Source organism: Musca autumnalis, unplaced genomic scaffold (assembly GCF_047663935.1).
Source record: "Musca autumnalis isolate F117 unplaced genomic scaffold, ASM4766393v1 scaffold_1, whole genome shotgun sequence".
Classification (NCBI taxonomy): domain Eukaryota; kingdom Metazoa; phylum Arthropoda; class Insecta; order Diptera; family Muscidae; genus Musca; species Musca autumnalis.
Window position 1 is genome coordinate 309,430,206 of NW_027411644.1, and position 17,872 is coordinate 309,448,077.

A 17,872-nucleotide genomic window follows, 5' to 3' on the forward strand; every position below is an offset into this window, starting at 1 on the left:
AAAACCAAGGTCTGAGGTTACCATCTAGGCCGGCACGGACCAAACGAATCCGGAGCAGGCATTGTGGAACATACCTCTCCCCACATAAAAATAAAAGCGAAAACGAACATGTTGTTGCTGGGGGGTCAAACGCGTACATAGAACCGGCCGTCGCGGGGTTGAGATGGTGAGGATCGGAGATCGGAAAGATTGAACGGGATCGGTCGTAATGTATTCCATACTATTATAAGTTTGCTTTATCTTAGAGACCTTCCGAGGAACTGTTCTCGATTAGACCATTGGATAGGCTCTACTTCTCCAACAGATCTATTTGTTAAAAACCTATAGGTTTTGGATAGGTATACTAGGTTTTCGACGTAAAAAGTATGTCTAATAAGTCACACATTCTAACAGGCCATCTCTGAATTTGACACGTCTTCTATGTTGTTAATTTTTCAGTCTTCCATTTGGAACCACTGTGCATTATTACGTTAAACGGAATTAAACAAAATACAAAAATAACAACAAAAATGTAAAATAAAAACTAAAAAAACGAGAAAAATTAAATAACAACAAATATTGTGTCAGTGTGTGTTTGTGTTATTTTTGTGTTTCATATGTATGTATGTATGTTTTTTCTTTCTTCGCACATTTTCCTTCTTCATTGAGCATCAGTAGCACCACTAACCGGTGGTTAATAACAAAACTCTCTTGGACTCTGTGACAACAACTGCAAAAACGACAATGATCTGTCGTCGCTCTTTGGAATATCTTGCTGCCATAGTGGCTGTTGCAGTTGCCATTGCATTACTGGTATTCGCAATATCGGCCACACATTTTAAACGGCAACAGGCCAAGCCGTCAAACAATGGCAATGCTAGTGCGGCGAGTGAAAATAAACTTGGAAATATTACCGAAACTCAATTGTTAATTGGAACAACAGATGTACCATTGCTGCCGCCAACAACAAGACAATCATCATCATCGTCAAGCACATCTGTAACGCCACCATTAATTGTGACCACTTTATTGCCTCCAGTACTGCCCAACAACGTAACCACTTCAACCGAAAAAAATCTACTCATTGACTTAACAACCGTTAGCCCAGCCGTAACGCCAGTTACCTCGAATAGCATTCACATCGACAACGATGATTGGGATAGTTTTGAATATGCCATTGTTTCTACAACTTCCGCCTCGTTCTCGTTGGATCCTTCAACAATAGAGGTAAGGTAGAGAGAGATGTGTAGAGAGTAAATGTTTATGTGTAACGCATTAAAATAGCGAATTTTTACTCGATTATGATGATTACCCACGAATTTTTGAAAGGGCAAATTATTTGGAATGATGAAATATTAAAAAACAAGTAAGAACAGACTATAGTCGGACGGGGCCGACCATGTGATACCCTATACCACTATCCCTGTGCACTAGCTTTCCGGGCTAGCTGTTATAAGATGTGCATTAGAAATTTTACCAATTTTCACACAAAAGTTTTGATCAATTTAACCCGCTAAATATTATCCGATCATACCGTTGACTTGCACGCTACTTCTTCATCTCAAACCAAAACTACGTTTAAAATTTCGCGCCGATCGGACTATTATTGCGACCTACAGAGCGGCTACAAAATCGAGCAAACATTTTGTTTTTGGTCCATTTCATCCCTTTAACATTTCACGATCATCGCCAAAAACTAATCAGTTCTATTCTGGTCCAAACCCGACCTCCATACTAAATTTCGTGACAATCGGTCCATAATTGCGGCCTCTAGCTTGATTACAATTTTTAATGGACGGACAGACGGACGGACGGACACACATCGCTAAATCGCTTTATCTCGTCGAGATATGAAGTTTGGTATACCACATGAGGGGTCTACGACGAATATTTCGCGGCGTTACATGAATTTTTGGGAAAACAAACTTATTATACCCTTTTCCACATTGTGGTATAGGGTATAAAAATTGAAATATATTTTATACGTTTTAGTGTAACCAGATTTTCGGTATTTTGAGGATTTTAGCTACCATTTTTAACCGAACTGTCATTTGACATCTGCGGTTCTCAGCGAAACTTCTCCACCAAAAATCGTCCACATAGGTCCATGTTTTGATATAGCCCCGTATAACAGTACCTCCCGATTTTCGGTATTTTGAGGGTTTTAGCTACAAATTTGGAAAATGCACAACACGACAAATGCATTACACGACATATCCACACATATCAGTCCAGGACTAAACCAGAACAGGCGAAACAGTCATGGTGGCTTTTGACCTATCGAAAGCTTCGAGCTGTTCGAGGACATAGAGAAGACTTCTCTCCAGCCTTGTTTAATACATTGGATAATCAACTATACGTGTGTACGTCAGTCGTTTTATTTCTAAAAATGTAAAGTCATTAACACAAATTACAATAACAAATATCATTGCAGATACTTTCCGCAGTTTTTCACCTTCTCCTTTGACTGCAAAAAGACAAATACGAAGCAAAATGGCATTGCAATTATCAAATGCCTTAATCAGAAATTGTCAAAGAGAGAGAGAGAGAGAATGGAGGAAACTGCGGTAAATATCAACATCACAAACAGGAACATGATACATCACAATGACGATCGATATCAATAGAATCGATCGCAAACACAATAAAAGCGCTTGGCGGCAACGTCAATAAAAAATAAATAAAATTAAAACATTTAATAAGTGCCGTTCTGGAACAGGTATGTGGATGATTGTATGATCTTGGCGTCGGGTGGGTCCTATCGTCGATGACATATCGTCGGTGTCATGCTTAAGTGTTCCATACGCCATTTGCCTGATTCGAGAAAAACTCAAGTTAATGTTTAAGGCCATACAGGATAAAAATGGTACAATAATCCAATACTTTAAGAGCTCAGTTCTACTTAACTGAACTCATAGAATATATCAGTAGTTTATTTTAGTCAGATAGCTGTGATAGTCTAGAAGTAATGGCAAATTTTTATAATTGCAAAAAGTTGCTGAATTGTTCCATGGAATCTTTTTTTCATGTTTTTGGCAGTTTGTGTCACATGGAACACGTTTTGTCACATTTCAACCAAAACACTTTTTATCAATCGTGTTCCACCTCCCTTATATGAAGTACTACTGTGGAGTTTAAAAATCAGGACTTTAAGTGAAACATTTATTTTTCTCACATAAATACAATAAGGACCATTATTATAGGTTTCCTTAACATTTATTTAAGGAATTTCCTCTACTTATCACTATTTCTTTTGTGGTAAAAATTTCGATCGGACAAAACGGATTGATATTTTGCATTTCTAAGGTAACATAAAACATTTAAACGCGATTTTCTTATAATACCATTTTTGTAGTCCGTAAGCTTCAAGTCGAATGGACGCTTTTGCGTATATTTTTGTGGACTTGCATCAAAATTTTGTCTTTAAACTAGGAATTTTTTTGTTTAAACGATTGATAAATTTTCGTTTTCATATAACAATACAAAATTCAAAAATATTTGGATTCAGAAACTATTATTCTTCAGTTTTTAAACCAAATCCTTTAAAAAAATTTGTTCCATACGCCACACTTTTCCGTAACTTGGCAAAAATGGTAAATTTTTTGTTCCAAACGCCATCATTTTTGGTGCGGAACAATTCGTTTTTGTCTCTTTTTGTTCCATACGCCAAACGACATGGATATGGAACTAAAAAGTTCAAAGATGTTTTGTTCCATACGCCAGGCTTTATGGATATGGAACAAAACGTCAAGATTTTTTGGGTCACAAAGCGGATATGGAACATGCTGGCATTTGAATATCTCATAAACTATAAGAGATAGAGAAAATCCGACCAAAAAATCTGAAAGAGCATGGTTCAAAACCTTGTAAGGTACCTTTATCTCAAAATGTCAAAAATGGCGTATGGAACACTTAAGCATGACACCGACGATATGTATGTGACAAATTGAATAACACTGTGCAACATTTTTAAGGTGATCTTGTGCAAACAATTCGAACTGAAGATTTTTTGAAAGTACAGACCCAAACGCCAAGAAACCCTAGTTGGGTTTTGTTGTGTCAGATCCAGCTCGGGTTTTATGGCCCCATCTAAACATGGTTAAATATTGAGTTTTTAAAGAAATTCGGGGCTATATCTCTGAAACCAATGCGAATCTTCTTCTGACCTCTGAAGCAAATTTGTAGATAAGGACAAGAAAACAATATTTGGAGAAATAATGAACTCGAAAAACTACATTTATTGCCTCAAATTTCGAAATATATGCAAAAATACCACAATTTTTATACATTTAGCACCGTATCTCCAAAACTGTTAATTTTTTCTGAATATTTTCTTTTGAAAAAATATTCCCTGGAATGTAATACACAACTCTTCAGAACATGTCATTGTTGTAAAATGCCTCTGTCCCGTTGTTTTCAGTACATTTCTCAACGACGATTTAATAAAAATGTCAATAATGTAGTGAAATCCGAAATGCGAGAATAAGCTGTTGGTGTGAACTGTGTTTAAAATACTTGTTGTAAAAGATTTGATGCAAAATACCGCTGAAACAACATGAAGTAAGCATTTTAGAGTTTCAGAATGTTCTAAAGAATTGTTGAGAACTTTATTTGGAAGATTTTTGCAAAAGGTTACTTGGTTCAACTCCCAATAGTTTAGCCGATACTGACCAGAATTTCAGCAATTATGTAAAATTTTCTATATTTTATAGATTTTGATGCCCTAGATGGAGTTTTTCTTATGTGGTTTCTTCAAAAGATAAGTTCTACTAGTTTATGGCTACAATATTGCTAAAGACAGCAATGCCAAATTCCTATTCGTTTCTGAGATAAAGACCTGATAAATGCAAAAAAGTGTAGATTTAGCCCGGTTTAGATGAGGCCATAAAATCCGAACTGGATCTGACAGGACAAAACCCAACTAGGGTTTTTGTAGTCTAAATATGTACTTTCAAAAAATTAATACTAGAAGTTGTTTGCATTTTCAGTGTTGCATAGTGTAATTAAATAACTGACCTACTGCAGTGCTTCTATTGTGGAGGAATATGAAAATACCCGCTAATACTACTGGTGCGCGACACTTGGACACCTGGATAATGAAATGTTCCATGACAGCCTGCCCTGAACATATTGTCCGACGGTGTCTTGATTTCTGTCACCAACTACCTTCAGATATTGGATGTAACGATAGCATGTTTAAGTCATCCGAGCAAAAAACTGTTATTTTCCGATCTCGCGACGGATTGATCCGATTTTGTAGCGATATGTCCCGGAATGCCTGCTCCGTACTCTTTTGGTCCGTGGCGGGATAGAGAGTAACCCCGGGCCATACTTTTTTCCCCGTCACCCCAGCAACTACATGTTCGTCTTCATTTTTTTGTAGCGATATGTCCCGGAATGCCGGCTCCGGACTCTTTTGGTCCATGGCGGGATAGAGAGTAACCCCGGACCATACTTTTTTCCCCGTTTGTCAACATCTCATCCAACGGGTGACGTGAATTGGTACATTTCAGGAATTGTTTCGATTCAGGAAGCTGAACAACACCTGCAGTCGTGGGAGTTGTGATGGATACAACGTACTTCGCTTGGATTGTACGAGAAGTAGGTTGTTGGACTTGCAATCCTATTGCGACATTCTATTCACTACAGACCTATCTCGCTTGAGCCCGAATCTAGTGACCCATACTTGGAGTGTATGGGGGGTAGCGATAAAGTATTTAACCGTCGAGATAGAACTGCTAAATATGTATGTATTCTCGACTTCAGACCATTGTTGGAGGCGATAATCGGAGGCTGGTCATAGGAGATTTCAATGTATATCATGAGTTATGGCATTCAATCCTAGGGAATGGCCAGAGAGAGCAAAAACATAGCTTCACATTTTGTACCGTGAACGAAGAAGTACCCATAAGGTTTAGAGAAGACTGCCATAGTTCCCCTGATATATCCATCATGTCACTTCGTCTGACAAATAACATGACTTAGCAAACCTTCATACCCCTTGGGTCGGACCATCTCCCTATACTCATTTCCATCGATAGACCATCATAACCTCTGAATTCGGTACCAAGGCAAAGCCAATTGATTCAGAGACTTCACTAACTGCCCAATCCCTCTGATATTCGGGTAGCCGAGGGGAATTTGCGAGACATCATCAATGCTGTATCCGCTCGCAATAAGACCTACTTTCCCAGCAGAGTTGACGGGATTATCGAATGAGCGTGATGAGCTTCGCCGTACGAACCGTAGCGACCCCAGAATCCTAGAATTGACAATGGAAGTCAATAGGTTAGTCGGTGAACACCAGCAGAAAAAGTGGCTAGAGCATCTGAAGTGCTGCAACCGGGCGAAGAGAAGTCATTTGTGATCCCTTCCATCCGAGGAGGAACCACCACATTTTTCAATGGCTGATGTTGTAGATGTTATCCGAGGTCCAAAATCATTCAAAGCGCTTGGACCTGACGGAATTTCAATGGTGATGCTATAACAGCCGGATGACCCAGGAGTCGAGTATTTGAGAAAGGTCCCCAACCCGTCGTTAGCCACCCTAATAGTTCCCGAAGCCTGTAAAATCGACAGGGTTGTGTCCTTGCTTAAACCTGGCAAGAATGCCTGCAAAGGTGCATCGTAAAGGCCGATCTCACTTCTGTCACCAGTAGCAAAGATACTTAAGACGTCACTCCCTCCTAGCATCAGAGCGTGGTATCCAGTTGAGGATCATCAACATGGGTACCACAATCAGCATAGTAGCACAACAGCACTGTACTACATTTCCACACATATTAGCCTATAAAAGACCGTGCCATAGAACAGTGATGGCAGCATTGGATCTGAGCTTTGGAACAGGTCAGCCCACCTTCCGGCCAAGTTTGAAACATTGGATATTTATTATACGAGTGGACGTCAGTCCTACGTGGAATTCAGAAGCAAGAAGTTCAAATGAATGAAGCTGGGAGTTCCGCAAGGAAGGGTCATATCCTCGGAACTGACACCCCAGACACTAAAGGAGAGATCTTCATGATCTAGACCAGCGTCGCCCATAATATTTCCATCAATACTAAAGCATGTGTGTATGCATGGGTGAAAAAAACAACAACCACATGATGTTCATCGTTTGTTTATGTACACGTACACTGTATGTGAGAGAGAATCAAATGCAAAAAAACTCAGTGGGCACCCTCACTATACTGACATGCAAAGAAGCGCGTCCCTGATCTAGACAGAAAGGTACAAAAGAGTCTTCCCAGTTGGAAGTTGTCTGCTATGTGTCTTCAAAGTTGTCTCCAATCCATTGAAGACGGCTCGACGACAGCCCTTTGCGATCATCGACGACATTTTCACACAAATGTCACAAAACACGTACACGATGAGTTGAGCGACAAGGTAAGCGAAGTTGTCTTCATGGACGATAGAATGAACATTAACTTGTACCAAGGCACATAGCAAAACATTTTCGTTCAGAATGTCACACATCGCCCATGGAAGAGTGACAAATTTGGTGACCCTGTCTTGTTTAAAGACAATTTTGAAATTTTTCGTTGATGATATGGTCATCGTAGATTCAATTTCCTAATGGGTTGTTTAGCACTCACAATAATACATTTGTATATCAAATGTATAGTGTAAATATGTTGCTCAGAGGCCACCCATTAATAACAGTAGGAGAAGGCCAGCTGTCATTTAGGTCCACCACTCCTGTTATTGTTCGTTGTGCATTCATAGGCTGAGGATATTTAACTGTAGTCAAATGAGACTGTTTCTTCTTTACATAATCTTCGTTTCTTCTTTACATAGTAAAACTCGTAAAAGATAGAACTGCAACAAATTTGTTCTCAAACACACGTTTTTTGAAATAGTTCGGGAACGGAAAAATAGAAAATACGTCAAAAAACTGGAATAAATGTCAAAGTCGGCGTATCAGCCAATCAGACGCCGGCAACCATGTTACTATTTTTTTACTCGCCCAATTTAGTCGTGTAAAAAGTTTTTAAAGAGAGCGTCATTCAGCGCCATTTTTGTTAAAAGAGAAGTGAACATTTTACGACTTTTTTGTGTACGGGAACGCCTTTTTCGGGTAAAATGTGTAAAAGTGGTACAAATTGTAAAAACTTTTTAGTTCTGGAACAAAGTATTTTTTATTTAAATTTTTTATCATCCCAACTTTAACACCCTACCTTTGTTTACAGCCATTAAGCATTCGTTGTTGTCGTTAATAATTTGCAGAAATTGTTCGTAAAATCCAGAAGCATCAATCCTTTTGTGTTTCTCTTTTATTGCTGTTTTGTTGTTGGTGTTGAACAAATGAATGATATAATGGAACCACTTTCATTTGCGCAAATACCGACTGATTGTTTTTTGTTTTGATACGTTTTTATACCCTCCACCATAGTATGGAGGGTATATTAAGTTTGTTTTTCCGTTTGTAACGCATTGAAATACTCATTTGCGACCCTATAAAATATATATATTCTTGATCAGGGTAAAATTCTAAGTCGATCTGAGCACGTCCGTCCGTCCGTCTGTGGTAATCACTCTAGCATCCACAAAAATAGAGATAGGACGCTGAAATTTTGGGAAAATGCGTCTTTTGTTTGCAGGCAGGTCAAGTTCGATGATGGGCTATATCGGTCCACGTTTTGGTATAGCCCCCATATAACGGTACCCCCCGATTTACGGTATTTTGACGTTTTTAGCTACATTTTCAGACCGATTTGGCTATAATTTGACATTTAGGGTTCTTAAGTGTCAACAAACTTATATAACAAAAGTTGTGGACATAGGTCCACGTTTTGGTAGAGCCCCCATATAACGGTACCCCCCGATATACGGTATTTTGACGTTTTTAGCTACATTATCAGACCGATGTAGCTATAATTTGACATTTAGAGTTCTTAAGTGTTAATAAACTTATAAATTAGAAGTTGTGGACATAGGTCCACGTTTTGGTATAGCCCCCATATAACGGTACCCCCCGATTTGCGGTATTTTGACGATTTTAGCTACATTTTCAGACCGATGTAGCTATAATTTGACATTTGGGGTTCTAAAAAGTCAATAAACTTATATAACAAAAGTTGTGGACATAGGCCCACGTATTGGTATAGCCCCCATATAACGGTACCCCCCGATTTACGGTATTTTGACGTTTTTAGCTACATTTTTAGACCGATTTAGTTATAATTTGAAATTTAGGGTTCTTAAGTATCAATAAACTTATATAACAAAAGTTGTGGACATAGGTCCACGTTTTGGTAGAGCCCCCATATAACGGTACCCCCCGATATACGGTATTTTGACGTTTTTAGCTACATTATCAGACCGATGTAGCTATAATTTGACATTTAGAGTTCTTAAGTGTTAATAAACTTATAAATTAGAAGTTGTGGACATAGGTCCACGTTTTGGTATAGCCCCCATATAACGGTACCCCCCGATTTGCGGTATTTTGACGATTTTAGCTACATTTTCAGACCGATGTAGCTATAATTTGACATTTGGGGTTCTAAAAAGTCAATAAACTTATATAACAAAAGTTGTGGACATAGGTCCACGTATTGGTATAGCCCCCATATAACGGTACCCCCGATTTACGGTATTTTGACGGGTTTAGCGACATTTTCAGACCGATTTAGCTATAATTTGACATTTAGGGTTCTTAAAAGTCAATAAACTTATATAACAAAAGTTGTGGACATAGGCCCACGTATTGGTATAGCCCCCATATAACGGTACCCCCCGATTTACGGTATTTTGACGGGTTTAGCTACATTTTCAGACCGATTTAGCTATAATTTGACATTTGAAGTTCTTAAATGTCAATAAACTTATGTGACAAAACTTGTGGACATAGATCCACGTTTTGGTATAGCCCCCATATAACGGTACCCCCCGATTTACGGTATTTTTTAGCTACATTTTCAGACCGATATAGCTATAATTTGACATTTAGGGTTCTTAAGTGTAACTAAACGTATATAACAAAAGTCGTGGACCTAGGTCCAAGTTTTGGTATAACCCCCAATAAACTTATATAACTAGTGGACATAGGCCCATGTTTTGGAATAGCCCCATATAACGTTACCGCCCGATTTCAGGTATTTTGAGGATTTTACCAACAAGTTTTAACCGAATTATCTGTAATTTGAACATTTGACATTTGAAATTCTTAGTGGTCACCACACCTCTCCACCAAAAATTATCAAGAAAGCCCCCCATATAACGGTACCTCCCGATTTTCAGTAATTTGATGATTTTAGCTACAATATTAAACCGAACAAGCAGTAATTTGACATTTGAAGCTCTTAGTGGTCACAACACGTCTCCATCAAAAATTGTCAACATAGGTCCATGTTCGGATATAGCTCCCATGTAACGGTACCTCCCAATTTTCAGAAATTTGGCAATTTTAGCTACAATTTTTAACAGAACTAACTGTACTTTGACATTTGAAGGTTGTAGTGGTCACCACACATTTGCATCAACAATTTTCAACATAGCCCAATATAACGATACTTCCCTATTTTCGCTACTTTAAGGATTTTACTTAAAATGTTTAACCGAACGTAGGTCCATGTTTTTGTATAGCCCCAAAACAAACCTCCCGATTTTCCGTACCTTAGCTTTATTTTTTGGACGAACTTTCTGTAATTTGAAATTTAAAAGTCAACAAAACTTCTGCAACAAAAATTGTTCATTTAAGTTCATATTTTCGTATAGCCCAGATACCTACGAACTAGCTGTTAATGACATTTGAATTTCCCACGTTATGTACCGATTTTCGATATTTTGAGGATTCTAGCTAAATTTTTTAACCGAATTAGGAGTTATTTGACATTAAAGGCTCCCATCAAAAACTGTCAACATAGGCCCATGTTTTATTATAACCCCTATATAACAGTACCTCCCAATTTCTAGCCCACCAAAAATTGTCAACAGTTAGATATAGGCACCATAAAAAAGGGCCTCCCGAATGAAGCATTTTATGTACATTATCTGACATTTTAACGTACTCACTTAAAGTTGGGGACAGGAATGAATATTTTATGGTGGAGGGTATGAAAAGTTCGGCCCGGCCGAACTTAATGCTTTTTTACTTGTTTTGCATTGCCTTTTGTTTCCATTCGAAATGTAGATTTATGGACAATATGAACGCATTAAAGGTAATTTTATAGCCTCATGAAAATATTGAATAGAAAATTCGACAACAATTACATTTCCAGTGAATTAGAAGTAACGACTGGAAAGCATATTTAAGAAATTGAATGAGAAAGGCACTTTCATACTTTGTTAAATTGAAGTCGAAACTATTTGTAGGTAATATGTTGAAAATACAATAAATAACATATGTAAGTGTCTACCAAAGACTTTGTCTAAATATAAAAAATCTTAATCCACTGTTGGTGTTTTAATATTTTAGTAGTTTATGAAATATTTAAACAAAAACATGGAGTCTTTTGTTTATTATTGTCTTTTTAGGACGAAGGCCATTATTTATGAAAGTTCTTAATTAATTAATTGGACTTTATTTTGCTTTCGTCGTATAATTCTTATATAAATCAGATATGAATACAAATGAATGACTAAGTTTACTCCAAACACGTAAACCTAAATATAAAAAATCTTCAACACTTCATATTTTGCATAATTCCGGAAAAAATTAAGGTTGGAAAAAAAATTGGTAGGGGGGTCCTATTCAAGTGACGGGCAGTGTATTAAGATTATGACTTTTTTACAACTTTGTACCCCTTTATCTTATATTTAGATGAGTTTTTACCTAAGATTAGATAAAATTTTAATTATAACGTGATTCGATAAAAAAAGCTCGCGCTTTTTTGACAAACTTTTGAAGTCATTATAAGTAGATATATAACTGAAAATGAGTTTGTGAGCCACACGACATAACAAAATTACATACACTTTTGTGTCTCACAAAATTTGTCGTAATATCTTTTTTTCCTGTTACTCCTCTTGGGAGCATAGGGCTTCCAAAAAGCATAGCCATCTTACACGGTTACATGCTGTTGTTTTTGCATTTCCCCATGTAAGGTTGTTTTGTCTTAGTTCTTGGGTTATTGTTCATCGCCAGGTGTTTCTTGGACGACCTCGATTTCGTGATCCTTGGGGATTCCATTCAAGCGCCATCCTGGTTATGCTATGAACATTTTGTCTAAAGGTGTGGCCAATCCACCTCCATTTCCTACGTCTAATCTGCTTTTTTACGGGTTCCTGGTTTGTTAAGTTCGATTTAGAATCGATTTCATACAAGCTTCGAATATTTTAAACTTGATTTTTCTGGATATATGTGTGCTTCTCCATACAACTTGCAGACGTCCAAATGCTGCTCTCGCTTTATTTAACCTATTGATTACGTCCGTTTCTGCACCACCATTCGTTGTTACAGTGCTTCCTAGATAGCAGAAGCTAACGACATATTCAAATGCTTGGCCTTGTAACTTTAATTTTAACCCCAATGTCCAAAAAGGGCCACAAAATTCAGAAAAAACCCCTAAATACATTCGATCTGTGAGTAGATGAAATTTCAATTCACATAGGCTGAGGGTATATCTCTGTCAGCAAAGCCACTTTTTACTTTTTAAAATTATTCTCAGTGCGGAAAATTCCAAGGGAAATATTCATATTTGCCCTGGATATTGGTAGCGATCAGTAAATTGTTCAATGATTGCCCGTTCGTTTTGTAAACATTGCTCTCCACAGTAGATTCAAGCCAATAGCGGAATACTCCAGACTTAAGTAATCACAGAATTCCATATATAAATTTGAAATTGCCAGACAATTCCAATTCTTAATCATGTCGGCAATGAAAAGATATCGTATTTAATTGAGTTTAACATAGATTGACACCATAGGAATGTTTGTGAGAAAAGTTTCTATTGCAAAGCAACATATCCGATGCCAAGGTGTAAGTAATTTAGAATGTAAAAACATCTTCACCCCTTTTCGGAATGGAAATTTCGTAACAATTGAAAATTGTATTTACGGTGTACCTTAACTAAATTTAAATGGAAGGTGCTTACACCTGGGATGTTTTTGCAGATTTTGAAACTACAATGCTCATAGATGATAAATATCAAGAAACAAAAAAAATCGCCGGAGGGATTTTCAAATAAATCGCGATTTAAGTTCACATTTATAGGGGTTCTTTAGGTTTTCATGATTTTGCTTGGAAACCGCGAGTCCTATGTTGTAGCTGTGAAAATTCTCCACAAGATTGACCTTTGTGATATTTTGGTAAATTTTACCGTTTTTGAGATATAGGTTTTCAAATTGAGACAATGACTGTATCGCCTCCTTATAAATCAATATCATGCTCAGTGCGCCTTAACTAACTTTTGATGAAAACCGCTAACACATGGGAAGATTTCGCGGATTCTGAAACAGCAATGTTTATAGATAAGAAAAATAAAAGAAACGGAAAAAATCGCGGAGGGATTTTAAAATAAATCGCGATCAAAATTCAGAATTTTAGCGTTTTTTAGGTTTTCACGATTTTGCTTGGAAACCGCAAGTCGTATCGAAATAAGTCTAAGGAAAATGTTGTAGTTGTGAATGATTGTCCAATATCAGCTAGAAGATGACCATTATATTGCTTCTTCTATCTGCACTTTAAATGACTTATTTTAATGGCCAGCGATTTCGAGCATGTCTTCCATCTATATCTTTCTGTCCCATAATTTAGTAAGACGGGTAATATATGTGGCGCATTTTTTCCAGCTCCACAGCAATATTTGTTTTATTTGTTGTAAACTACTCCTTTTTATTTGTATTGTCTTTGCTATTGCAGATGCAGATTTGAGTACCAACATAATTTCCTGTAGCGTTCTTATTATGTATTATCTCATGTTTGTATAATTGAAATCTATTGTAAAATCTAAAATCTATCATCATTAGCCATAATTATTTTCATTTAACAAAATTTAAACTTAAATCAACAATTGAAAATATTTCACAAAACTTAACTTAACAATTGGCTCCGATCATTCAAATATTGCACATTTTTCATTTCATTTTTGCAGGAAACAACAGCATGGAAGACACTGACATCACATCCAAATTCATTGGTACAACTGTTTCCATCTCGTGCCATGCGAGTGGTTCAAGAAGTTGTGCGATCATTTCGTGTAAGTAGCTAAGTTAAGACATGAAAAATGAATTGAATCTAAAAATTGCAAATTCACATATTTCTCACCGGACGTGTGGACAAAAGTTTATAAAAACATTGAAAATTAATTTTTTTCACATATCTCTATACGCAACTGAATATTTTATTTAATTTGCACGCAAATCGGATGTACATTCTAATGAATGCGTGTCCTTGACAAGCTGGCATAGACCACAAAATAAAGAATTGAGTTTTTTGCTCAACAAGCTAAAAAATATTTTATTAAAATTCTCAATGTAATGCTGCTGCTGCTATTGCTTGGCTGCAATGACAACAAATAGCAAAGTGACACAGTAGAGGAACATTTCAGAAAAACAAGTAAAAAAGTATCAGTCGGCTTGGTCGACAGAGATATACCCTCAGCCTATATGAATCGAAACTTTCATCCACGTACAGAATTTTGTGGCTCTTTTTGGACATTTGAATTTGCCGATAAAAATGTGGATTAGGATTAAAGTTCAAAATGTTGCGTAGGAGATACTTGAAGGAATGGACCGACATAGTCCATTATGGAAGTTGATCTTATTTTTGGGTCATATCTGTTCGATCGATATAGCGCCCACTAGAAACTTTAGTGGGTCATAGTATAACTTTTGGATCAGTATGCCAGGAAGCATGGACTTGTCCACGGAAAACATAATCTCGCTGCAAACGGGACCGCAACGAACAGCATCGGTATACATTTCCCAAGGATCTTCGAACAGACCCTAAACTACACTTAGACATAAATGCTGAACTTGTGTGGGAAAGGTACCCTAAGGAGAGGACCGCTATGGACCATTTTAGAAGTTAAACTAAATTTGGACAAAATATTAGAAGATCAAATGTTTGGACCAAATTGGTTGTCCCGTTCAAGATATATCGTGCATACCATTTTAGTGGCATTTTTTAAATATTGGGGGAAATACCGATATTGCCCATCTTCGAAATGAAACTAAGTTTGGACAAAATATGACGAAGACCAAATTTTGGACCAAATCGGTTGATCCGTTCGAGAGTAATCTTGCAATGCGATTCATGGCAATGCGTCATTTAGTTTGGGTCGGACCACCTCTTCATAGATCTACAAGGCCACGGGCATCACCATATCCATAGCCGACATTATAGCTTCAGAACGCCGCACTTTTTAAATTTTAAAAAAGACAATTTGCCAAAATTTTGATATTTCGGTGACAATCGCCTTAGGAAACTGCTCAGCAGAGACTGCAGAAGGAGCCGTGGAACCATGTATCCATAAGTCAAAGAACCCACCCTCGAGATTAATGAACAGCATAACAGAAACAAATGGTTAGAACACCTGAAGATCCACAACTTAAGTACGGGTATAGGGTGACTGTGGTCAATTGTAAAAATCCTTTCCCACCCTGGTAGGTGGAACGAACGGACAATGGCGATAATGTTGTGACAGTTCCGCGGATATGCAGCTATCGATTCAAAAGGCAGAAGCACAGGCAGGATAGGGCGAAGTGAAGAGTTTCGAGATAACTCTTCCAGTCGAAGTTGAACCGCCACAATCATACAGTGCTGAAGTTGCAGAAGTTATTCGTAAAGCAAATCATCCAAACCTATTGTCCCAGATCGGATTTCCATGTCCAAGTTGAAGCAGTTAAGTAAACCTGGGGTAGATTATTTATTCCGGGTGCTAAATTTATCGTTAACCACCTAGTTTTCTATGTTTGGAAAATGGGCAGTGTGGCCCCGTTACTGAAATCTGGGAATGGTTCGAAACATGCTATACTACGTGTGCGGTCGGAATTCAATAATAGAGTTTATATATATAATTGTTCCACAAACATCCCATAAGGGACAAGGGAGACTTCTCTCATATCAATGAGTGCACCCCGATTCATATTAGCTCAATGATATGGGACCTACAGTTTATCGCCGAGTCCGAACGGCGTGTCCTAAGACACCACTTTTGTAGAGAAGTTTTACATGGCTGAAATACTCAGGAAATGTCGCCAACATTACAGAGGGGTATTTTGCCACCGTTGAAAAATGTTTGGTGTTGCCTGGCCGGGGAATCGAACCACCGACCTTCTATGTGCAAGGCGGGTGTGCATACCATTGCACCACGGTGGCACCCGATAATAGAGTTTAGGAACGCGAAATAAAAAATCTAAGAGTGGCACAGAATATTCCCAAAAGTGGGGTGATATCTCCGGATTTGTTCAAACTGTAGCACTTTAGAGTTAGCCAAAGATGAATTACCATAGTGCTGAAGTTCTCCAGTGCTGAAGTTTTAGAATTTGAAAAACAATAACTACAAAAAATTACCCAGGCGCCCGTTATCGTGTTGAAGGAATTAGGTGAAACTGGAGTAAAGTATTTAGCCCAGATGCTCAAATTGTCTGTAGCCACCCACATAAATCCCGAAGTAAGGACAAATCGCGGAGGTCGATCTTCCTTCTCTCGCCAATAGCAAAGGCACTCGAGGCTCCCGAGCCTTAGAGGAAGTTTCCAAATTATCGATCACCGAAATGGTTATCAGAAACAGCATAGTACAACGACTGCCCGACACGCCATAACCACGCATGTAAGTCAAGTGAAGCAATACTAGCCGAGTGATAGTCAGTCGATAAGGTTAACCAAGTCATCTTGTTTGGGAATAATGTCACCAGCCGAGCTCGAATCGTTGGATTTCAGGAAAGCGAAGTCAAAGCCCTGTAGAGTTAAACCCCCATTGGGGTGATATCTTCATGATTGTTCAACCTCCATCCCTCTAGAGGTTGCCGAAGCCACAGTTAGCCAATACTGAAGTTGCAAAAGTCATTCGTATGTCAAAATATTCCAAAATAATTGGCTCAGACCGGATCTCTAGCTGGAGCACAATATTTAATCAAGGTGCTCAATTTTTCGTTAGCCAACCACATAGTTCCCGAAGCCTGTAAAATGGGCTGGGTGGTCCCACTACTTAAAGGTAATGAAAGGAGAAATGTTGTCTATTATTTCTCGTCAGTGGGAAAGACGGTCGAAGCCATACTCCTTCCGAGCCTTAGATAAAGTTACGAAATTTCCGACCAACACGACTTCCAGACGTAGCATAGTACAACGACAGCCACATCACAATATAACCAAACACCTAAGCCGAGGACACAAGCAGAACAAACCGTGTAAAAGGACGGTTCTCGTGGCACAAGATTTGTCGAATGCATTCGTTCCCCTGGCATATGTCGTATTCAGAAACTCGAAGTCAAAGAACCGTAGAGTCAAGCTGAGAGTTCACTAAGACGGGGTGATATCTCCGGAATTGTTTAACCTCTAATTATCTAACTCACTCTGGTCTTATAGCCTAGATAGCGTTAATTTGCATTAACTGCCTTAATTCAAATTAATTCGTGCATTATCCACATTCTTAATGCACAAAATCAAAGGGAATTTAAACTGAATTTAGGTATTTCAATATGGCAATGCTGTAAAAGAGAGCCCATATTCATGTAGGAGAGAGAGCATATTCATGCTCTGAGACACAATTTGCATTGCAAACAACAACAAAACAGTTGTTTACCAGCAAACAGCTGTTTCGTAAATGCAGAAACTGTCGTCTGTAAGGTTAAAATTAATTGTCCGTCTTAATGCAAATTAAAGTTGCCGTCTTTCTAGGGTATTAGTCGTAACGGTCTCCGCAACAAAGTCAGTGAGCCGGAGGAATATCATGTTCGCCGCAATCCAGAGAACAAAGCTCACCGTCACATGTAGCTTGCAAGGTTGATA

At 38.0% G+C, this 17,872-nt stretch overlaps 1 protein-coding gene across 17 annotated transcripts in view; it reads left to right on the forward strand.

Annotated features, from left to right (window-relative positions):
- The window catches only part of LOC141389920 (juvenile hormone esterase), a 154,899-nt gene that overhangs the window by 99,238 nt on the left and 37,789 nt on the right, over window positions 1-17,872 (forward strand). For 4 of the 17 annotated variants that reach the window (XM_073962168.1, XM_073962166.1, XM_073962167.1 and 1 more), the window contains exons 2-3: window positions 655-1,206; window positions 14,013-14,117. In XM_073962168.1, coding sequence (XP_073818269.1) covers window positions 724-1,206; window positions 14,013-14,117 — 588 coding nt within the window. In that variant the 5' untranslated portion in view covers window positions 655-723. Of the gene's footprint in view, window positions 1-438; window positions 1,207-14,012; window positions 14,118-17,872 lie in introns of all 17 variants that reach the window. The other 13 variants (XM_073962169.1, XM_073962165.1, XM_073962170.1 and 10 more) reach the window with 6 other exon arrangements.